The 25942-nt window shown below is 33.2% G+C and overlaps 1 protein-coding gene across 1 annotated transcript; it reads left to right on the plus strand.

The window, feature by feature from the left end:
• Positions 1-577: 577 nt before the first annotated feature.
• Positions 578-8253, plus strand: LOC149808230 (P2X purinoceptor 7-like). The gene is made up of 3 exons (XM_089975226.1): positions 578-638; positions 1520-1674; positions 6322-8253. Exons 2-3 carry the CDS (start codon positions 1669-1671, stop codon positions 6577-6579), a joined length of 264 nt encoding a protein of 87 aa, XP_089831352.1. The 5' UTR covers positions 578-638; positions 1520-1668; the 3' UTR covers positions 6580-8253.
• The last annotated feature ends 17689 nt before the right edge of the window (positions 8254-25942 follow it).

A 25942-nucleotide genomic window follows, 5' to 3' on the forward strand; every position in this document is an offset into this window, starting at 1 on the left:
CTATGTTTTTCAAATAATGACGACCTGAAACATAAATGTACATCTGACTTGCTTTGTAAATGACGCCTTGGGAGAGGCGCTTAATATGGTACCGCATCATCGATGATTATCTTGACCATACATGTATGATATATAACGAATCAGGACCCAAGATCGAACTATTACCATCCTAATTACTCTTACCGTCCTAATTACCAATAACTCCCGCAGTTAATTACTATCTTCTATAAGTGAGAAAATATCTAACGATCCTATGTAGTACAGTATTGATACATTGGAGTACTTTGTTGCTTAAAGGCACAATAGTGCAGCTGAGGGTGAATTTTCTTGCAAAAATGTTGGGACATTTATGTATATCAACTGATTAAATACTATTTAAAAGGCATTTCTGGGGTAATATCAAGTACGTAGGGGTTCTCGTTATGAAATACGAGCTCTCTGAAATCTTCTTACGTAGAGTAACGAATCTATCGTCTCCATGTTGAAATCCCGCTCGGCAGTGATCGGCAGATCCCGAATGAATAACACACATAATTCCGGTGACCGAAATTTGCATAATTAAGGGCCACATTGTAAACACTGAAGATGATGACGTAAAACACAACCACGCTACGAGACCGCCCAAAATGTCAACAACGGTGAGTACGATCTTCTTCTGATCTCGTTCTTTTCTTCTTATCCTTTTCCTTTCTAATTTTAATTTTGAGAGGAAACAATGAAATGTATGTAGAACTGCTTTTATAGTGTTATTTCAAAGTTTTTGTGGTACGAGAATAATTTAAATCGACGTGTTCTGTACAGTATTGCAAAAACCCACAAGTACTCACTTTATTTCTTGCCCAGTAGAATTCGTACTCCCTCACGTCCCCACCACTCAATTTTATAAATGAAAAGCATCAGGGATATTTAAAAATTCTCAAAATTGAGCATTTTCATTAATCTATTTATAAATTCTAACCAGATTGTCACCAGTGGACCCCTAACACCCATCTTTCTGACGTTTCAAACAATGAGGAAAAGAATTTGTGTGCTTCTCCAAGTTAATACTTTACATACACAAGGTTTTAAATAAGCTTCTTTCTTTTAAATCTGCGACTAGAATATGGAATCCAGGTTGAAAACTCATGGCCAGATCATAAAAAAGTACACACGCACAAACGTACAGTCACTTGTCAGCTGAAGTTTGACCACAGCTTTATTCTTGCACATGTTTATTGGGTATTGTGCACACTGAGTAAATAGACACATAGACTTTGCTTTGGTACCCATTCGAGGAAAGTAGAGGCCCTTTTAAATTTTGGATCCCCATCCCACCCAACACTTGACCTGATCCAGCCCAAAAAAACTTCCATCAAATCACAACCTCTCATGTATTAATTTCTGATCCAAAGTTAGCACTATATTCCTATAAGTTTGATAAGTAATCATGAATATATTAGTTTTCAAATTATGAAATACATTTACATATTAAAATTCATTAGATAGACTTAAATCAGCTCACTTTCAAGCTCAATTCTAGAACGACCTTTAAGAGGAAGAGGGAGAGGAAGGATGAGGCATGGAGCAAGAAGTTGAAAAACCAGATGGGGGAGAGGAGGAAGACATGCTGTGCAGCCTAAAATCTGAGCTAACCAAGCTCTGCACATAGTTCAGACAAGGCAGACAAGAATGATGGTAATTGTTTATTTATATTTTGCAAAACAATTATTGATAGATACTGAAAAATGTTTGGTACTAAGTAACTTGGCAAAGACTCTAATATCTATGTCAGTAGTGTTTTGCACAATTTAAAAATGCATACTTGTATTAAAGGATTAGTTATTTTGCCAAACAATGTATGTTTAAACTGCTTTACTTTTTGTTGCTACTCAACACCCCACCCCAATATGATTTGATAAAGGAAGACTATGCACAGATACCATAGAAAATACAGAGGCCACCTCATTTATATGGCCACCTTATATAATACCAAAATGGTAAAAGTATTATGGAGACAATCTCATAGAGTACCCCATTGCATGATGAAATACATATAATTGATATGAAACTAAATACAAAAGGTTTTAACATGGGTCACTTAAATGTACAAGGTAAAGTGGAAAAAATAGAACAGATTAAGTTAATGTTGTCTTCCAAGGAAAATAATATGCATGCTTTAGGACTCACTGAAACCAAATGAAATGCTAGCCACAATGATAATCTATTTCACTGTCAAGGCTACAATAAACCATTATGCAGGAACAGAGAGACAGCGGGGGGGGGGGGGGGGGGGTCTTGTATACATTACAAGATGTAAATGCCGAAAGGCGACCTGCCTTGGGGTCACATGAAATTGAGAATATTTGGGTGGAAATTTCTCAAAATAATGCAGAATCATTCCAAGTTGGTTTCATTTATAGGTCACCTTCCTCCAAAGCAATTTGGAATAATAACTCTTTGAAACAAATAGAAAATGTGCATGCACAGGAGAAAGAAATATATATACTCAGCAGTGTAAATAAGGACCTACTCAATACTCAAATAAGGAGTAACTGGATATAATTTTTTGAATCATTAGGCCTAGTCCAGCTGGTAAATGAGCCCACAAGTGTAACAGAAATATAAAGCACTCTTATTGATCACATTTATACCAACCTACCAGACAATGTGGCTTATGTTAATGTACCAAATGTTGGTCTTAGTGACCTCTATCCTACTTTTTTGAAAATAAGGTTAAATGCAACATAAATAGGAAACATACACACAAAACTATCACTTACAGATCTTTCCAAAATTGAAGTAAATAACAATTTCAAGATGACCTATATAAAGTTCCATGGAATATTATCCAAAATTTTGATGACATATGTGAAGCTCTAAGGGTGTGGACTGATTTATGAATGTAGTCTCTAAGTATGATCCACTAAAAGTACATTGAGTAAAGTATGAAATCCAACCTAACTGATTTACTACTGAAATTCTAGATACTATGAAGACACGAGACCAATTGAAGGCTATGGGAAACCATGCACAATATCAAGTATGGGGAAATAACATAACAAGTATGATTAAAAAGGCTAAAAAAAACCTTTTTATCAATCAATGCTTGAAAACACAAAGAGCAACACAAACTCCATTTGGAAAGTCTTCAGTAAACTCATTGGGGTAACACACAAAGATCAGACAAATAAAATTCACTCATTTCTGGTAAATGACACAAAAGTCACTGATGACACTGACATTGCAAATGTTTTGAGTGATTTTTTTTTCACTAAAGTTACCACTAAGTTAAAAGAACCAGTGATAGAAAACAACTATAATGAACTGAAAAATCCCTAAGGAGGTATGTTTCTCTATCCCACAGGTATAAAAAAAACTGCTAAAAAATGTCTCATTAAACTTGATATCAAGAAAGCTACAGGACTTGATCAGATTGGTCCACCACTCATTAAAACTTCTGCCTCAGCTATTTCAGATAGCATAACATTCATAATCAATTTAAATATTGCAACCTCATCTGTCCCCAAAATATGGAAAACTGCAAAAGTAATGCCTATGCACAAATCTGGTTCTAAGAATGATGCTGATAACTACCAGCCAATTTCAATACAACCAAAACTTGTCAAAATTGATTGAAAAACATGTCCATGATTCGTTCATGTCATATTTAACGAAACAGTTGCTGTTACACCCTATTCAATCAGGCTTTAGACAGAAACATTCATGTGAGACTGACTTGATCTCTCTAACTGATAAATGGCTTCAACCACTTGATCAAAGTTGAATAATAGGATCTCTATTTGTAGATTTCAGGAAAGTTTATGGGTTGATGTACATGAAATTCTTTTAAGAAACTGAAAATCAACCAATGTGATGAAAGCACAATTAGATGGTTTACTTCAAACTTAAGTGAGAGAACACAACATGTTTATATAAATAATGTTCTGTCGGAACCTGGAACAATTAGATATGGAGTACCAAAAGGTTCAATTTTAGGTCCATTACTATTGATACTATTTATTAATGGCCTACCACTTTTTACTAAAGGACTCAGTTTTCATCAACAGATCTCTATGCAGATGACACAACATTGTCAGACATCCAAACCACAAAGCACAAACTATAAATTTATTTACAGGATGCCCTAAACAAACTGGACAACTGGTGCACATGCAATGGCATAGTGGTAAAAAGTTGAATAACTAAAATATTACTTATCTCAACATAGCAAAAAAGAACAAATCTTGGTAGTGATGAACTATGACATGGAAGGATACAAATTTGCAAATGGTTTGTCATGATAGACTACTTGGTGTTTTGGTAGATAATAGCCTATCATGGACTGAACATGTCAGTAAAAAAATTAATTCAAGTTTATGTCTTTTCAGTAGGATAAGATACAGAAAACTATTTTATAACAGTTACATACAACCCTATTTAGACTACTGTAACACAGTGTGGAACAATTCAAATGATAAAATCATAGCAAAGCTGGCACATCTTAAAAGAAGTGCATTCAGGCTATATCAATCCAGAAAGTAAGCAAGGAAAATTTTAGCTGGTAAGTTAAAATTATTACCTATTAAAGACTGAATCCGGTTGAGAAAAGCCAAATTAATGTACATGATATCCAATAATAGTGCTCCTGAATATTTACAATCACTATTCAAGTATAGGCTACCTGGTAATACTCCACAACTGTGATCCATGTCTACCAAACAGTATAAAATTCCCAAACCAAATAAGGAATTATTCAAAAAATGTTTCCAGTACTCTGGAACTTTGCTCTGGAATAGTATTCCAGTTGACATTAGAAATGCCAACTCTATTTCCTTCTTCCAAACCAATATATACAGCGGCTTCAGAGATACACTTAAAATAGATAAATTCCTTTGTATGAGGGCCTAAAGGTAGGTTAACTAAAATCATTTCATATATAGGTATTAGTGATCTACGCTAGTGGCATACAAACAATCAATACTATTAAGGTCAACTTGCTCTTTTTTCAATTTAATTAATAAACCAACTTCAGTAATACATTTATTAGTTTTATTTTTTTAAAATACCAATTGGTAACAAAAGGTCTATGCAATCTTACTTTGGAGTTCAGCAATTAGACCTGACTAGATTGCTGTTTTTTTTTTTTTTTTAAATTAGACATGTACAGAATTCATATATCCATTTAAGTCTTGTCAAATAAATACTACACTTTTATTCTTCTGTTTTAAACATGATGCATGCCTTAATGTATATTTCTAAAGCCACAAATTATGTTAAGATAATACTATATATGCAATATCATGATAAACATAAGGACTTAATAATCCTAAATTGTTTTATTTATCCAGAATTAAGACTGACATGAAGGCTTGCAAGAAACCTTTTTTCTTCATATCTGATCTAACATTTTTGGGTAAGAATTTTAATTGCCCAGTCTACTTGGCATTCAATGTTTCCACCTTTGAACTGGTGATTACTGCAAATGATTTCTGTATAACAGATTTACTCGATTCAATGGCAATTTTGAAATTTCTTTAATTCTTTCAATAACTTTTATACATTCCTTGAGTGTGTTGATGCCAAAGCTTAATTTTTTTATGTACAAAATGTATATCACAAAAGGTATGAATAACTTGACAGGTATGTTGGCTACATTACAGAAAACCTCTTTCTGTATACAGGATACATGTAGCACATGCCTATGAATGTACAACTTGCAATTTGTACCAATAAAATCAAAATACTGCACCAATTTACAAACAGAATTAAAACTTTGATAGTTACTCTTACAATACAACATTTACAATGAATTCCATTTCCAAGGTGGACTCTCAAAGATTGATAATTGATGTACAAACATGATTGTTGTAAATGTTATTTCTTTGCAACCACTGTGAAAGAATTTTAAAATTGTAAGCCGTCCAAAAACAGACATGCATGCACATGATAAGGACTTTGTTTTAATTTACAACTGATACTCATCGAGTAGATTCTTTTCATTACCTGATTTCAATGTGGGTATCTCACTATACTAAACAAATCTAAGCTCCAATCAGCCATTCCTATTTGATCACAATACAGGAGTCTCTGACTTCTATAAATGCTCCCCAAAAACTTTGAGCTGTCCATCTTAACATAAACTATCAGTTCTAGTTGCGATGGAACACTCAGTGTTCATGTCAAAATAAAAACCATGTGCAGTTTTGATCCACGTGTATTTCACAGTGGAATTTGCTGATCGAAGATGAATAACTTTTGAATAAGCACATGTTCCTATTATTTCTTAAAATATATTTTTTTACATTTTAGAAATAGCATAATACAATTGGAATAATTTTTCAGATTTTTCAAGATCTAATCCTTGATGAGGATGTACTTGCCTTGTCCAGGATGTACAGACAAAATGTTCTTGTCCTCAACAATAAAGTTGACTTGATGAGTGCCAACAGTCATGCTACCTATAGGCAGATCATACTGCGGCAACATGGAAGGTTGGGGTCTGGACAGAGACATGTAATTCCCTCTTGCTGTTTCTGGCAGATACATGACAAATATCCAGATGGACAATACACTGGCTTCATCCCCTCTAGGCTTGCATGAACTTAAACACTTTCTTGCATGTATGATTTTGTATATAAATGAATGCAATTGATTTTATTCATTGTTTTCTTATAAATGCACATAATATTGCATCAAACAATAATGCTTTCAGATTTTTTTTAACACCAGTTTATTTCTACCTATAAACAATGTGGGCACGAAGATCATAAATAATCAATATAAAATGTTTTCAGCAACTGCAGATGCAATATTATACATTATTTTATTTTCAACTACTGATATTTCAGGATATTATATAAAGTGTAACCTGCCTTAGCTGACACCTCCATATATCAGACACTGTTTCATATTTTACATAATTAAAATCGAGAGATCTCCTTCACCACACCAAAACTAGAGTTGATGGTGGTTCTTGAGGTGCCAGGTTTCTACAAATTCTACTGGGATCATGTTCTTTTAGTTCTCTTCTCGTCTGCATACCCTACTTTCCCTCAAGTTGACAGATAAGGGCTTTCTTTATAAGCTCCCTGATGTGGGGATGTTTTCTTTTCCTTGCAAGGGTAGATGGACCATCTGCCGCTTTTTTTGTTGTAACATTCATGCCTGTTTTAAAGAAAATTTTATTTTCTTAACATGTGTGACAAGCATCCCCATGCTAACCCATATTAACTTTTTACCCAATATTAGAGCCTCATGATCAGTTCCCAAGAAGGAGTTGTTGAGGGGTTGTTTTTGTTCTTATTTGTTCTATCCACAAAATACTGTGTGAGACAGGATGCATTTTTGCCCATTCCGTCAGAAAGCAACATGTTTTCATGAACAGGTATTAGCTAGTAATCATCATGATGACAGCATCTACCCCAAACGTCCTGAGGATATTCCATAAACCCCATATATCCTTAATAAAGTGTGTCAGTCCCCTGGGAAAGTGCCATACATATCACTGGATCTAATTATTAGACGTGCATTGCTCAAATCAAAATAAATATCCACTAGAATGATAACAATACTAATTACAAGATCTGTATGCATGAAAATATTAAGATTCCTTACCACAAATATAAATGTGTGCCGATTGTTGCAAAATGACTTGTATCTAATACAAAGTTTTCATGACTTGTACATGTGAATAATACTCCATTCGTCTGATCTCCAGGCAGGGATCATAATGCACAATCAATATATAAAATTATTTCTAATGTCCTGTAGTGAAATAAGCTTACACTATCTCCCCTTCTTTGTTTCTCATTACACCTCAGCCACTATGGATATTGTGATCCAAAGCAGCTAGCTCATTCCTAATCCTGTACACAGGAGGGATGTATGAAAATCTCTTTGCACTGTACATCATGATCTGCTGATGAAAAACTTCAAGCTCAGCAGTGCTTCTGCAATTATCAAAAACATGTATCTTGTAACATGTGTTATTTGTAATCTGCTAACAGATTAATACATTTATTAAATAATCATTACTGTTGGTAATTTTTGCATACATAAAATCTTTACTGAAGTGTTTATTGATAGAGTGTCATGGAATTGTTTATACCTGATGTGCATGTATTATACCTGAAATTACCAAAGACTTGAGAAGGAGAGTCACCATACATGTATCATGTGCACACATCTTATGAATTCTAACTTATTCAGATCTTCAAATGGTAAATATATACAGTAATTTATTATTTAGTTGAGAATAAAAATATTTAAAGTGTTCTTCACATTTTTCTTTTAAATGCCATGCAGTTGTTGCAATCCTGAAATGGCATACCTGAAATTTAAGTAATACTCCACTGTTTAGGAACCTTTGGTCCAAGAGCACCTGTGCCAAGGTTTCCAGCACTTTGGCTTTCTTCTTGGGATCATCTTCATCAAGCCAAGGCTTTGTCAGCTCTTCATTCTCCAGGTAAGGTTCATGAAGACATTTATTAATGCCTTGGCCATGTGAGAGGATCTACTCATGTGTATTGGTGATGTGATTTAGGACACTCCTCAAGATACTCTGAAAGAATATCACAATCAATACCTTTAGCACCTAAAGCTGGTCTCTTTTGTCATGGTGACCCCATATTGATAAGACAACTTGATTTATATCATAACAGTAAAGAGTGAAAACCAACAAGTCATTTAATTCCCAAGAATAAAAAATGAAATTTAAAAAGATCTTACAGTACTGTAAATTAAATCCCAAATAAGTTATATCACCAGTCTTAATGAATAAAGTTCTAATGAACTGCCAGTGGTTTACAAAAACAAACTTCAAATGTTATCTCAGTATTTTGTTTTTAAATTAAATATGTCTTATGTGCATTCATCATGAGCTAAGTGGATAGATGGGAAGAGAGTGTTAGCAAGAACTGCATGTGGGACATAGATACATGTATAAATGGGAAACGGCATAAAGAAAGCATATGAGGCATGTAGACACAATTTCAATATATAATCACTGGTCCTCTAAGTATTGAGTGGGAAAAAAACAGCTGTGATTATTGGGTTAGCCAGCACAGTATACTGGAACTTTTTTGCATAACCAAAACAATGACAGTTCAAATTATGCCTTTTTCTATGCATCAAGTGGCACAGTTGAAATACCCAACCCCACTTCTGAGAAAGCGAAATTCAAGGTTTTTTTTCGAACTCAAACTAAGAAAAGCATGAAGTGGGAACTCAACCTGCTGGCAGTTATAATAATGTCCTTTATCAGCATTGCATTTGTTACATCATTGTTTTCAGCAGAATGACAATTGTAAGACAACCCCCACCCAAACACAAAAAAAAATCTGCAAGAAACTTCTCATTTTTACCTTCCTGATTCAATAGCAAATACTTTAGATACTGAAGGTGTCTTCATTCTCTCAGTATGTTGCAAAAGCACTTGGCCAGGTGTTGATATGAAGCATGAAAATGTACTGGCCATCGGTTCTGTATGCTTGGGGATCATCTTTTGCTATATTCTTTGTAACTTAAAATATGAATTAAATATTCATTTGTATTATAAGTTATGTTTTAAATCTGTTTCTTTGTGCACTGTGTTAAACACTTAGAACTGAAATACTTCATTTGAGCAAGAATACATAATAATAGATCTAAAAAAATTTCACATCAATAAAACTAACTTGACTGCAGCTCAAACCTTTAACTGATAACAATCTGCCAGCCAGATATTCTGGTAGCACTACAACATCCTTTCCTATCATGACTAGAGATCCTTTTTGTAATTGTAGTCAATACAGTGCCTTATAATAGATTTACTAGTAGTTGAAAGATGTACAATAAAATCTTATTATTTGTTCCATCACGTTTACATGATAAGGTTATTAAACTTTTATGCAAGTAATGTGCATGTCAAATTAACCTAAGGGGTTGTGAGAGAGAGAGAGAGAGAGGATGGGATAGATATGATATAAATAATGATAACGCTTGTAAATGTATCTAAGTTCCCACGCCGAATTTAAAAAAAAAACCTGTCTCACGAAGATAATTGACAGGTGTACAAAATGACCTTTATAAGTACGCTGTTATACAAAATAAATAATATATTCCACCCCAACATACAATACACACAATGCAGTCACCGAATGAAATATTGATCAGCCGATCACATCTATTTTGGGCATATTACAAAGACAGTTTTTCGACGTTTCTTCTCGGAAAGCGACAAGCGCGGGCGACCTTTACGTTTTTGACTCGCACGTGTGTCCGCCATTTTTGTTTATAGTAGATATTTAAATTGCAACCACGTGACTCATAACCCGAGCACTGGACGAAGATGACGTATACGTTTTTGTGGTCACGTGAGGCTTCCGTAACAGTTCATGACCTACAAGTTTCAATTAAAGCGGGCCCCCACAAAAGTTCATTTTCTCTCGTTTATTTATCAATTGCCCAATTTAATCTTCTCAAACTCTAGGTTATTTTGAATTATTTCAGCTTATAAGTCGACACATTTCACTAGTTACATGATCTGTAACATTCACAAAATTACCGACACTCTGCACTATTGTGCCTTTAATTTAAAACAGCTTTATTAATAGCGGGCCATACTATAAATCCATCAGGCTATGTTTATGTTGAATATTGAAAACCGGGAAATATCTATTTTTAAATAACGCCGATATACGGTATAATTATGCAAAGTATGAAGTGTACGGGACTCAAGCCAAAATTAGACTCTGTTAAAACTTCAAATATGTGACGTTTGCTTCCAAACTGTGCATTATTTGATTCTTCATATCACATTTTTCATTTTGCTTCGATTATTCAAGAGCCTTGTCGTATCAAAAATTACAGTAAATCGTCTTCACTTTCTTCAATTATATCCACGTCATATGTGCAAAGGAAAACAAAGTCATGCATTTATCAACATTAACTGCGACATATCAACTTTATAGCAGTCAATGAACTATTTTATATACAAACAAAAAAGGAGAACTTGGGAGTCATTTCTTAAATTTAAACACTAAACTTAAACCCCATCAGATACCACACCATAATGAATTAACACCATAATGTACTGCATATCACTTATTATCTTTATAAAGAGTTATTAAAGCACGAAACATAAAACTACAATGACAAATTAAACAGTACCAAACAGAGAAGAAAACACTCTCTCTCTAGACCTCACAATGTATGAGTGGATATAATGAGTAATGGAAACATACGTAAGCATATATATATATATATAAATATATATATATATATATATATATATATATATATATATATATATATATATATATATATATGTTCGACCCAAAAGAATACAAGGGTCATTAAACACAAATGGTGAAAAGAAATAAGTAATTTTCTAAAACCATAAGCCATCCTCTTATTTCAATCTTTTCTTTTCCTGAGGATAATATTATCTATCTAGAATCTGCTTCTAACATATCACTGGTTTCTCATGGAATCTTCCTAGGGACATCAGAAATTCAATGAAGGTTTGAAAGGACAGGATATAATACATAATCTCTTGATCAGCGTATCAACATACAACACTTCAAAGTGTAAAATAAAAACAACCAACAGAATGCCCACAAAACTAACCCTTGCACATTATACAGTTCTATTACTATCACTCAAGAATGGACATATTTTTTTTCAGAGGATGGATGCATAGACAAAAGGTTATATGATGCCATTGTCATTTCTATTTAATAAATGTTCTTATCTTTTAGCATGTCAATAATATATCTTTGTCCGCAAAACCCCCGAATAATAACCTGTGTCCACACTGGCGCATTAGCACACTAAGTGCCTTATTGATTGAGGTAAACGATTTTTCAAAACGTCTATTTTTATGTATGCCCCATGGTTACAGTTGAGGAAGAAGACACTAATCACTCCTTAGCTCAAAAAGTACGTATGGCTATAAGTTTGTATTTTTTTAAAAACAACATTAAAATTCCGCAGAGTATGTAATTCTGAATTGACATTTCGCGTATCATTAATATATGACATCCCTCTGAACTTCAAACAGTTAGCGGAAAGTGAATGTCATAATGTGATTGATATAAGGATGTATAATTTATTAGATTATTTTTTAACGTTATGTTAAAATTTATTGAATAATTCGTAGGACATAGAAAATGACAAGAGAAAAACATAACATTGTAAAGTGCATCATAAATATACTACAAGTGTGAAACAATTATGTGAAACCGTCATTGACATTACATCTACAATTAAGTCTCCTTCACACACAAACATCTAAATAAATTTTGATATTTTAATTTTATTCTTTTTCATCAAACTTTAAATCTTTTAAAATTGATGAAAAAAATCTATACAAAATCTTCAGTCTGTTATGTCTGAAATTCTTGTCAGTTTATGCTTTCTTTCATTTTGAACAAAACGTTTGCTGCTCAAAGTTCTTAATGAATTTCGACGTTAAATATATCAGAACATATGACTTGCTATTATTGTCACAGAATAAGGCAAAGAAATAACTTGGTTTTGTCTTAAAACAATTAGGCTATTTCTCGTTGTACATGCGTACAACGTTATATAGGGTGAATATGTTTTTCCAGGTAAGCGACTGTATAACATGTACCTAGCCACAGACTACTTGTGTCAGGTATCATGACTAACATGAGGTGCACGGGTATTCTACCCCGACTTGTACTCACTCTCCTATGGATTTAAGTAAGACGAATCACGAAAAACCACACTGGTCATTTTTTGGATCACGTCAAGGAGTATACACTCTCCTTTATTCTCCAGCCATAGGGGTAAGTGTTAAATTTACATTCTATTTATTTGATAGGCGAAGCTCATTCGCTTTGTACTGTGTTATCGCGTAATAATTTTTATTACACCGCAGATTTTTAAAGTAATATCATATATATAGAAATTGTGCATAAACTATTATGTTCCATTTGGTTTTATTATAGCTGCGTCTGTGTGTCTGTAGCTGCGTCTGTGTGTCTGTGTTGGCAGCTGTGTCTGTGTTGGCAGTAGCTGTGTCTGGGTTGGAAGCTGTTTCTGTATTGGAAGATGATTCTGAATGTGTTCGTAACTGACTGTTATAGTAGCTGACTATTATGGTAGCTGACCGTGTCTGTAGCCGTGAATGTATATGAAATGCTATTGTGAATATAACTAGAGCGGTCTGAAGCTGTACGAAGCAGTCTAAAGTTTCTTGGAGTCATCTGAAGCTTCCAGAACAACGCTGTCTGTTGTGATAAGATTATTGTGAATCTTAGTCATGATAAGATTGTTTTGAATCTTTAGTTGTGTCAAAGATTGTTTTGAATCTTTAGTTGTGTCAAAGATTATTGTGAATATTTAGTTGTTTCAAAGATTGTTTTGAATCTTAAGTTGTTTCAAAGACTATTTTGAATCTTTATAATTTTGTTCTTGTTGAACAACATACTGTTTAAGGGGTAAGTGCAGTCCATGAGGGTTCTTGGATCTGCACTTCATTTTATTCAATATTTGTTTTCTTTATTTTCAATTGTATTTTTTTTACATCATATTTTTATCATTATTAAATCATTTATAAATTTCCATCTTTCTTACATTGTGTTTGCTTGATCATTTCGTCCAAAAACCCACTCGGTTACAATTCTGCGACAATTATGACGGACGAGTCGGGACAAGTGCTTGATATGGTATGGCACCAGTAATGATTACAAAGACGACACCCATGCAAATGTACTACTTTAACTCCTTCTCACTAATAACCTCTGCAATTGGTGAACATCTGTATTTGAGAAAATATACAATGGCCGTATGGTGCACAACTTTTATGCTTGAGAGTACTTCGTCGCTCCACATCGATTATAGAACCATACAACTTTTTGAATATTGAATGGTGAAAACCACTGGAAGCTTTTTTACAAACAAAACAACGTTCGAAATTATGATGCGCTCGGCTCGGTACTAAAGTCTGTTTTAAAAAATGTAGTGAGGCGTTCTGAAATGTACACCATAGTATTCCCATAAAAAATATCATTTTATTTTTAAATTGATCTCAATCCTTTTGAAAATCGTCAATTAAAACTACGTCACGTGTGTAAAGAAAAATGCAGCATGGTATAATGTTTTTGAATTTAATGTGAGTAGATATATTTCTTAATTAAATGATGTTATTACCAATAACGAACAGTTTGTAATAGAGTATATTTAAAAATAATGAGGAATTCTGATTACTAAATGTGGGTCAGTGGAAATATTTGCTTTTCTGGACCATCTCATAATCTTACACGGATGAATTATAATGGCCAATACGATCTTGTAAAGAGTTCATTTCCGTTCGAGATTCGTGAATTTATACTTTAGTTTGTTTGATTTAAACAAGAAGAAACTTCTGACAAACCCTCACCCAACCTCATACACACACACTACCACCACCATGTACCCCCCCCCCCAGTTTTCACTGATGAGATGGGTCGGCAATGGACGTAAGTGTTGACTGACTGGGTTGTCAGTATGGGTTGAACAAAGTTGTACGAATAAATCAGACATTTCCTTAAACTGGTGCATTGTGTGAAGTACCAATGTTCTGCTTAGAAAAGCTTATATGAAAGAAGAAAAGACATTTAAGTATGATATTAAAGTTTTGTAATGTGTGGTCATTATATGGTTACATATAATCATGGTAGAAGTTTCACGGTTACGATCACTTTAGTTGACAACGCCTGTTTTCTTCAGGTCCTTGAAAATATGTTTATTTTGCTTGGTATATACCGGACTGAGTGAAGCGAGGGAAAACACCAAAATCAAACCTTTTATCATTTCAGGCTAAACAAGCGATTGGAGTTACTTTGTCCCCAATAGTGCTGTACAATGTTATATGTATAATGCTTAACCTGGACACTGGCCTATATTGAATATTTAATCGGCAATCAATGATGTTACACGTGATTCTTATAACTTGATCTTATATATAAACAAGCATTGTCCCAGTTTGAAAAATACAATAGGATTTGTTTATTTTTCATCACTTTTATCTTATTCCTGAGCTAGCTACATACAGGTCATATAGTTAACTACTGAGAGGAGGAAAGAATATCAGTAAAAACTAATTTAGCATAGTGTGGCACACTCAGGGCAAGTAAACTCTAGTTTAATATTTAGTTTGAAATGTCTTGTGTTAAATATATGTGAATTTTGTATGTTAATTTTTAGAACCGACGACATAAATAATGCCATGCCAGCTAAAGTGTAATCGTCATGTCTTTCACACACCCAATCGACTGGTTTGCTTTAGTGTTTTACTACTCAGCAAAACAAGTAGGTTATTTGGTGCTGATGCATTTGGAGAAAAGTGCCTTACTCAACGACTTACCGCGCCAGCCGACTTGGTCTGATCAAATGAATGCCAGAAGGGAATGAATTCTACAGCATTTAGTAAATCAGTAAAACTCTTTTTAATCTACGGGACATTTTATCATCTATGTGAAACTTCCTAAATCCCTTAGATTACTCTTATGATTTTTAATTTATTATTATGCTATATCGAACTAAGGTAATAAATACAACAGAGCCAGTAATGACACATTCATAGCTCATATAAATATATATATGAGGATAAGGGGCAAAAATGTAATATCAACGTGCTAAAAGGAAACACTGTTTTACGTAATATCGTAGAAAAGCATAGAATGATGCAGGCTTATAAAAAATGCTAAGATAAGATTTCACTGTCACAGAGAAATATGCATTAGAAGCATAGTAAAAGTTAATTCTTGTACAAATATTTAATGCTAATCAAACACAAATATATAATGCTAATCATACACAAGTATATAATGCTGCCAATCATACACAAGTATATAATGCTGCCAATCATACACAAGTATATAATGCTGCCAATCATACACAAGTATATAATGCTGCCAATCATACACAAGTATATAATGCTGCCAATCATACACAAGTATATAATGCTGCCAATCATACACAAGTATATAATGCTGCCAATCATACACAAGTATATAATGCTGCCAATCATACACAAGTATATAATGCTGCCAATCATACACAAGTATATAATGCTGCCAATCATACACAAGTATATAATGCTGCCAATCATACACAAGTATATAATGCTGCCAATCATACACAAGTATATAATGCTGCCAATCATACACAAGTATATAATGCTGCCAATCATACACAAGTATATAATGCTGCCAATCATACACAAGTATATAATGCTGCCAATCATACACAAGTATATAATGCTGCCAATCATACACAAGTATATAATGCTGCCAATCATATACAAATAACTAGTGCTAATAATATACAAATTTATGTTGATCATTATGTATGAGATGTTATTGATATGGTATATTGCTACATATTTTTTCTGAGCATAACAACATATTCCTAGCAGAACCGTGGTCAATTTTCGTTACAACAACATTCAAGTGAATTGGTCTGTAACAAAGCAACACTTTGTTATGTGGTATATTTGCAGTTTTCGCCCCAATGCCTGTTCACTGTGCAACAGTACCCCTCCACCCATTTGCTTTTTATCCTGCCCTTTTGAACGAAAAACACAAACTTGGTTTTATCCACTTGAAAATTCTTTCTCTTTCTCTCTCTCTGTCTGACATTTTAGTTTTAGGACAACTCGAATCCAATACCGCGGTACAGAAATCAGCAATAACTTCAAGAACCATGAACGGTTGGCAACTGACCCACTGCAAGAATTTACATATCTGCCTAAAATGTAAAGCAGAAAATTCTCAAATAGTAAGACTTTAAAGCAGAACAAAAAAACTTGCAGGCTTATGAAACAGACATGTTAAAATTACTACGAAAGTACTTGTCATTTTCGACCAAGAATACGTTACTTGTTACTGGATTCCCAATTTGGATTTGACACAGGCTTAAAAGTTTTACCTGCATTACTTTTAAATGCAACTAATACCCGGAGTAACTATGTATTTATTGCAAACTTAACTTGATAATAGTTTTGTTCTTAGTCATTATAACATAATTCTTTTCAACTATTCTAGAATTAGTTCCCTACGTGTTGCTGAGGGCAAATCGTCTGGAAAAGAGATTTAGTGTTGACCCTTCGCCCCACCCACCCAGCTTAAAAGACCTAAAAGATTTATCATGTTATAAGCATTATACAGAAACTGTGGAGAAGCAGTTGGCTTTGCAAAACTGTCATTAAAAATGATGTGTAAGTTGTGCTTGTCAAAGAATCACTCTCGTCTTTTACAGAATAAGTGAAGCAACCATTATTTTTTGCGCTTGCCCGGTCTTTAGCGGCAGATCCAGTTCACGCAAAATATTATCTGGGCTATGTGGGATCCTGCAACAAGCACAACTGTCATGAAAACGGCACTAAAAAACGGAACAGCTGCATCAAGCCGGTTAAGCGATAGCGGCCATCTTGTACAAATATTCAGAATGATTTATTGCTATACATTTTAAATTATCGACAAATAACAATAAATGTTTGTGGTTTTGAAGCAATGCAGTTATATTTGGTGAAAATGACCGCTTTTAACCACGTTAGATAATGGGAGAATCCCGTAATAGCTACGCGCAGTTTATGTGCATTTCACGGTATCTAGACCGACACAATGGTATAAGTTATGGTGGACAACACTATCTTTGACTGTTTGACAATGAGTTCTCTGATGAAGCTGGTATGCAAAGTGACATCAAACTTGAGACAGAGAGACAGACAGAGCAGGTACTTTACCCATTAAATCTTGTATTGAAATATTAAACTCCAGACGAGGTAAGAAACTATTAGGTAGTCATACCCACATTCAAGGCTTTGTAGCAATGCCTCATGATGAGAGAAAACTTTACCCCATTTTAATTCCCAATAGACGTTCCACCATGTAAAGCATCTAATATACCAAACTTAGCTAACATCCATTATTTCAGATTCAGAGTTTCAGAAATATGGCCAGCGGAATTACATTTTAGGAGCATGTTTAAGTGGTGGGACTTAAATAGCCAAAATAATCTGAGGAAAAACTGACAAACATCTGCAACATTGACGTTGACAATCATCGGCAGCAGCAGCTCTTTCGATTTTGACACAAATTCGGAAGACCTACATCTTCTTATAATGTTGTTTAGACTATTTCATAACTGTTGCACATAGAGATAACTGTATGTTTACATTTTATATTATCATGTCTGGTCACATAGAAATAAAGAAGAAAAAGAACAATATTGTAGTATTGCTTAGAATTATTTCTGGTTAAAATATGTCAATCAAATATATTATATATCTGTTCCACATGTTACAAAGACACCGAATCTTTGTTTAAATAATCAATTGAGTTCAATAATTTCTTGTTTTAAATAAAAACATCAAAATAGAGAGTTTGAATGTACTGTAAATTAATCAGCTTTCTGTATAAAGTTTAATGTATTTAATAACCGTTAGATTGGAAAACTTTCCTGTAATTTGCTTGGCAGTGTCAATTCAGTAAGTATAGTGTAAGCAAATGGGACACTAACTATCCAAAACCTACGTTCCATTTGAGAAGTAAGAAAAAATCGGATTGCCTGTGATTGCAGATGAAATCTATCCATATGTCCATTTTGGAAATACAGAGTAAAAGAGTATATGTACATATGCAATGCAGACAGCCAGATGACGCAACTTCACAGTATATAGGTGTAGCCCCTGTTAGGTACTTGCAGACTGTGTCAAAGTATTGATTAAAAGTTAGAAGGATGTATGAATACAAGGAGGAAATATAATAAATACAAAACCACATGAGTCTTTTATTCCCAGTTTGGGAAAGAATTGGTTTGATGCGGAGTTAGAACATGCGTCTTGGCCACCATCCTACAAACTCGTTCTATCCACCCACGCGGAACAAATTACATATGTAGTTTTGTCTATACAGAGCACAGGAAAACAATTTACGAGTAAAAACTATCTTGAACATACAATTGTAATTCCAAATTTGAAGACTCTTTGCAATACTGAACAAAGACGTAAATGTTTCTCTCTGAATCACACGTAATATTTGTAGCTAACAGGAAACACAACACATGCATACACATGTATATACACAGATTGATATATACACCAGTTCGACTCCAACGATTAAAAGTTTCGCAGTCTATATTTAGGCAATAAAATCAATTAATTTTGGAAACCATATTTACAACGAGGAAACTAGTATCTGTCCATATTAAATCCTTTCTTACCTATTTCTGGTTTCTCGTCGTATTTTCCTACAGGTATTGGTCGTTAGCTGAAGATTAGTAAAGACATGATATATGATATAATGTCACTTCATCAGATTACGTACATTCATCACAGCGAAGTATTAACTACGTAAATACAGGAATAAAAACAAGAAAAACACGTAACAATAACCTTTTAATCCTCTTACAGTTCTAGCATAGTCATTCATTTACTCAAATGTTGACTGTACTTGCGAAACGATACTTTGATGCCATAGTTATTTATATCTAATTGACGTTCTTAAAGTGTTATTATATCAGTAATACAAGTATGATTAAGTCAATAATACAAGTTTGATTACATCAATAATACAAGTATGATTAAGTTAATAATACAAGTATGATTAAGTCAATAATACAAGTTTGATTACATCAATAATACAAGTATGATTAAGTCAATAATACAAGTTTGATTACGTCAATAATACAAGTATGTCCCTTCATATATACTATGTGGCTAATGACACATGTATTATGCACCTTGTCCAATAAGTTAAAAAATTTAAAACTTGTTTTCTTATGTATGTCTGATCTAACTATTTCAAAGGAAGAAACGAATCATCCTTTAGTAAATGGGACTTTCATTTTGTATTCAGAAATGATTATGATTTTAATATCTAAATCAATTTTGATTGTCAGTTCGATTCCAATTTATGATTTCATAATTAGTGTTCAATGTACAGCTTATCCTTTGTGACGTTTAGAAGTGAAAAGGAAGTGGGTGGCAATATTATGATTGACATACGCATGCATTTATTAGTATCTCGTTATTTCGTGTCATATTGTATTTATTGAATATTGAGGGAGTAGAGAGCAAGACAACGGGTCATTTCATGCTATATTGTATTTATTAAATATTGAGGGAGTAGAGAGCAAGACAATGGGTCATTTCGTGCCATAGTGTATTTATTGAATATTGAGGGAATAGAGAGCAAGACAATGGGTCATTTCGTGCCATATTGTATTTATTGAATATTGAGAGTGTAGAGAGCAAGACAATGGGTCATTCCGTTATTCTCCTGTGATCGTTCAGTTAAAGGTGTTCAAGGATCATGCTGATATGTGTACCAATTAAATGGAAGTTTGATAATATAGTATCCAAAAGATAATCCTACAAAATACATTTGCCATCAGAAGGAATTTGTTTTTAAAATGCAACGTTTTTCATTCGTAACGACCATGTGCACAGTTAGGTTCGGCTTGTCCAATTGTTCATGGAAAGACAAGAACTTTTACAAAATACCAGAAGTGACTAGATAGAACAGAAGGACACGAAGCGTGAAATATACAAAATAGGCACCAATTATGTTACCATCATTGACGTTACAGCCATTATTAATGTCGGCTTCATGCATTAATGTATAAATACAAATTAGATGACTGTTCATTTTTTAATTATTTTGGTCACCATCAATCTATAATTAATCTTGACAAAATCAATACAATTCATGTCCGTAATTCATATTAATATATGGTATACTATGTTTTCCAAATAATGACGACCTGAAACATAAATGTACATCTGACTTGCGTTGTAAATGATGCCTTGGGAGAGGCGCTTAATATGGTACCGCATCATCGATGATTATCTTGACCATACATGTATGATATATAACGAATCAGGACCCAAGATCGAACTATTACCATCCTAATTACTCTTACCGTCCTAATTACCAATAACCCCCGCAGTTAATTACTATCTTCTATGAATGAGAAAATATCTAACGATCCTATGTAGTACAGCATTTATACATTGGAGTACTTTGTTGCTTAATTTAAAACAGCTTTATTAATAACGGGACATACTATAAATCCATCAGGCTATGTTTATGTTGAATACTGAAAACCGGGAAATATCTTTATTTTTAAATAACGCCGATATACGGTATAATTATGCAAGGTATGAAGTGTACGGGACTCAAGCCAAAATTAGACTCTGTTAAAACTTTAAATATGTGACGTTTGCTTCCAAACTGTGCATTTTTTGATTCTTCATATCACAGTTTTTATTTTGCTTCGATTATTCAAGAGCCTTGTCGTATCAAAAATTACAGTAAATCGTCTTGACTTTCTTCAATTATATCCACGTCATATGTGCAAAGGAAAACAAAGTTATGCATTTATCAACATTAACTGCGACATATCAACTTTATAGCAGTCAATGAGCTAATTTATATACAAACAAAAAAGGAGAACTTGCGAGTCATTTCTTAAATTTAAACACTAAACTTAAACCCCATCAGATACCACACCATGATGAATTAACACCATAATGTACTGCATATCACTTATTATCTTTATAAAGAGTTATTAAAGTACGAAACATAGAACTACAATCACAAATTAAAACCTATGTGCAGTACCAAACAGAGAAGAAAACTCGCTCTAGACCTCACAATGTATGAGTGGATATAATGAGTAATGGAAACATACGTAAGCATATATATATATATATATATATATATATATATATATATATATATATATATATATATATATATAGATTCATATATATATGTTCGATCCAAAAGAATACAAGTGTCATAGAACTCAAATTGTGAAAAGAAATAAGTAATTTTCTAAAACCATAAGTCATCCTCTTATTTCAATCTTTTCTTTTCCTGAGGATAATATTATCTATCTAGAATCTGCTTCTAACATATCACTGGTTTCTCATGGAATCTTCCTAGGGACATCAGAAATTCAATGAAGGTTTGAAAGGACAGAATATAATACATAATCTCTTGATCAGCGTATCAACATACAACACTTCAAAGTGTAAAATAAAAACAACCAACAGAATGCCCACAACACTAACCCTTGCACATTATACAGTTCTATTACTATCACTCAAGAATGGATATATTTTTTTTTCAGAGGATGGATGCATAGACAAAAGGTTATATGATGTCATTGTCATTTCTCTTTAATAAATGTTCTTATCTTTTAGCATGTCAATAATATATCTTTGTCCGCAAAACCCCCGAATAATAACCTGTGTCGACACTGGCGCATTAGTACACTAAGTGCCTTGTTGATTGACGTAAATTTTTCAAAACGTCTATTTTTATGTATGCCCAATGGTTACAGTTGAGGAAGAAGACACTAATCACTCCTTAGCTCAAAAAGTACATATGGCTATAAGTTTGTATTTTTTTAAAAACAACATTAAAATTCCGCAGAGTATGTAATTCTGAATTGACATTTCGCGTATCATTAATATATGACATCCCTCTGAACTTCAAACAGTTAGCGGAAAGTGAATGTCAGTAATGTGATTGATATAAGGATGTATAATTTATTAGATTATTTTTAACGTTACGTTAAAATTTATTGAATAATTCGTAGGACATAGAACATGACAAGAGAAAAACATAACATTGTAAAGTGCATCATAAATATACTATAAGTGTGAAACAATTATGTGAAACCGTCATTGACATTACATCTACAATTAAGTCTCCTTCACACACAAACATCTAAATAAATTTTGATATTTTAATTTTATTCTTTTTCATCAAACTTTAAATCTTTTAAAATTGATGAAAAAAAATCTACACAAAATCTTCAGTCTGTTATATCTGAAATTCTTGTCAGTTTATGCTTTCTTTCATTTTGAACAAAACGTTTGCTGCTCAAAGTTCTTAATGAATTTCGACGTTAAATATATCAGAACATATGACTTGCTGTTATGACGGACGAGTCGGGACAGGTGCTTGATATGGTATGGCACCAGTAATGATTACCAAGACGACACCCATGCAAATGTACTACTTTAACTCCTTCTCACTAATAACCTCTGCAATTGGTGAACATCTGTATTTGAGAAAATATACAATGGCCTTATGGTGCACAACTTTTATGCTTGAGAGTACTTCGTCGCTCCACATCGATTATAGAACCATACAACTTTTTGAATATTGAATGGTGAAAACCACTGGAAGCTTTTTTACAAACAAAACAACGTTCGAAATTATGATGCGCTCGGCTCGATACTAAAGTCTGTTTTAAAAAATGTAGCGTAGCGTTCTGAAATGTACATCATAGTATTCCCATAAAAAATATCATTTTATTTTTAAATTGATCTCAATCTTTTTGAAAATCGTCAATTAAAACTACGTCACGTGTGTAAAGAAAAATGCAACGCGGTATAATGTATTTGAATTTAATGTGAGCAGATATATTTCTTAATTAAGTGAAGTTATTACCGATAACGAACAGTTTGTAATAGAGTATATTTAAAAATAATGCGCAATTCTGATTACTAAATGTAGGTCAGTGGAAACGTTTGCTTTTCTGGACCAGTCACGAAGTCAACTGAACTGCATTTTCAGTTAGAAGAGGCATGAAAATAAAATGCAATCTCATAATCTTACACGGATGAATTATAATGGCCAATACGATCTTGTAAAGAGTTCATTTCCGTTCGAGATTCGTGAATTTATACTTTAGTTTGTTTGATTTAAATAAGAAGAAACTTCTGACAAACCCTCACCCAACCTCATACACACACACTACCACCACCATGCACGCCCCCCCCCCCCCCCCCAGTTTTCACTGATGAGATGGGTCGGCAATGGACGTAAGTGTTGACTGAATGGGTTGTCAGTATGGGTTGAATAAAGTTGCACGAATAAATCAGACATTTCCTTAAATTGGGACATTGTGTGAAGTACCAATGTTCTGCTTAGAAAAGCTTATATGAAAGAAGAAAAAACATTTAAGTATGATATTAAAGTTTTGTAATGTGTGGTCATTATATGGTTACATATAATCATGGTAGAAGTTTCACGGTTACGATCACTTTAGTTGACAACGACTGTTTTCTTCAGGTCCTTGAAAATATGTTTATTTTGCTTGGTATATACCGGACTGAGTGAAGCGAGGAAAAACACCAAAATCAAACCTTTTATCATTTCAGGCTAAACAAGCTTTTGGAGTTACTTTGTCCCCAATAGTGCTTTACAATGTTATATGTATAATGCTTAACCTGGACACTGGCCTATATTCATTATTTAATAGGCAATCAATGATGTTACACGTGATTCTTATAACTTGATCCTATATATAAACAAGCATTGTCCCAGTTTGAAAAATACAATAGGATTTGTTTATTTTTCATCACTTTTATCTTATTCCTGAGCTAGCTACATACAGGTCATATAGTTAACTACTGGGAGGAGGAAAGAATATCAGTAAAAACTAATTTAGCATAGTGTGGCACACTCGGGGCAAGTAAACTCTAGTTTAATATTTAGTTTGAAATGTCTTGTGTTAAATATATGTGAATTTTTTATTTTAATTTTTAGAACCGACGACATAAATAATGCCATGCCAGCTAAAGTGTCATCGTCATGTCTTTCACACACCCATTCGACTGGTTTGCTTTAGTGCTTTACTACTCAGCAAAACAAGTAGGTTATTTGGTGCTGATGCATTTGGAGAAAAGTGCCTTACTCAACGACTTACCACGCCAGCCGACTTGGTCTGATCAAATGAATGCCAGAAGGGAATGAATTCTACAGCATTTAGTAAATCAGTAAACCTTTTTTTAATCTACGGGACATTTTATCACCTATGTGAAACTTCCTAAATCCCTTAGATTACTCTTATGATTTTTAATTTATTATTATGCTATATCAAACTAAGGTAATAAATACAACAGAGCCAGTAATGACACATTCATAGCTCATATATATATATATATATATATATATATATATATATATATATATATATATATATATATATATGAGGGTCAGCGGTAAGGAGCAAAAATGTAATATCAACGTGCTAAAAGGAAACACTGTTTTTCGTAATATTGTAGAAATGCATAGAATGATGCAGGCTTATAAAAAAAATGCTAAGATAAGATTTCACTGTCACAGAGAAATATGCATTAGAAGCATAGTAAATGCTAATTCTTGTACAAGTATTTAATGCTAATCATATACAAATGTATAATGCTAATCATATACAAGTATATAATGCTAATCATATACAAATATATAATGCTAATCATATACAAATATATAATGCTAATCATATACAAATATATAATGCTAATCATAAACAAATATATAATGCTAATCATATACAAATATATAATGCTAATCATATACAAGTATATAATGCTAATCATATACAAATATATAATGCTAATCATATACAAATATATAATGCTAATCATATACAAATATATAATGCTAATCATAAACAAATATATAATGCTAATCATATGCAAATATATAATGCTAATCATATACAAATAACTAGTGCTAATAATATACAAATTTATGTTGATCATTATGTATGAGATGTTATTGATATGGTATATTGCTACATATTTTTTCTGAGCATAACAACATATTCCTAGCAGAACCGTGGTCAATTTTCGTTACAACAACATTCAAGTGAATTGGTCTGTAACAAAGCAACACTTTGTTATGTGGTATATTTGCAGTTTTCGCCCCAATGCCTGTTCACTGTGCAACAGCATCCCTCCACTCATCTGCTTTTTATCCTACCCTTTTGAACGAAAAACACAAACTTGGTTTTATCCACTTGAAAATTCTTTCTCTTTCTCTCTCTCTCTGTCTGACATTTTAGTTTTAGGACAACTCGAATCCAATACCGCGGTACAGAAATCAGCAATAACTTCAAGAACCATGAACGGTTGGCAACTGACCCACTGCAAGAATTTACATATCTG

This window comes from Sinohyriopsis cumingii, chromosome 1 (genome assembly GCF_028554795.1).
Source record: "Sinohyriopsis cumingii isolate HCF-2022 chromosome 1, ASM2855479v2, whole genome shotgun sequence".
Classification (NCBI taxonomy): Eukaryota; Metazoa; Mollusca; class Bivalvia; order Unionida; family Unionidae; genus Sinohyriopsis; species Sinohyriopsis cumingii.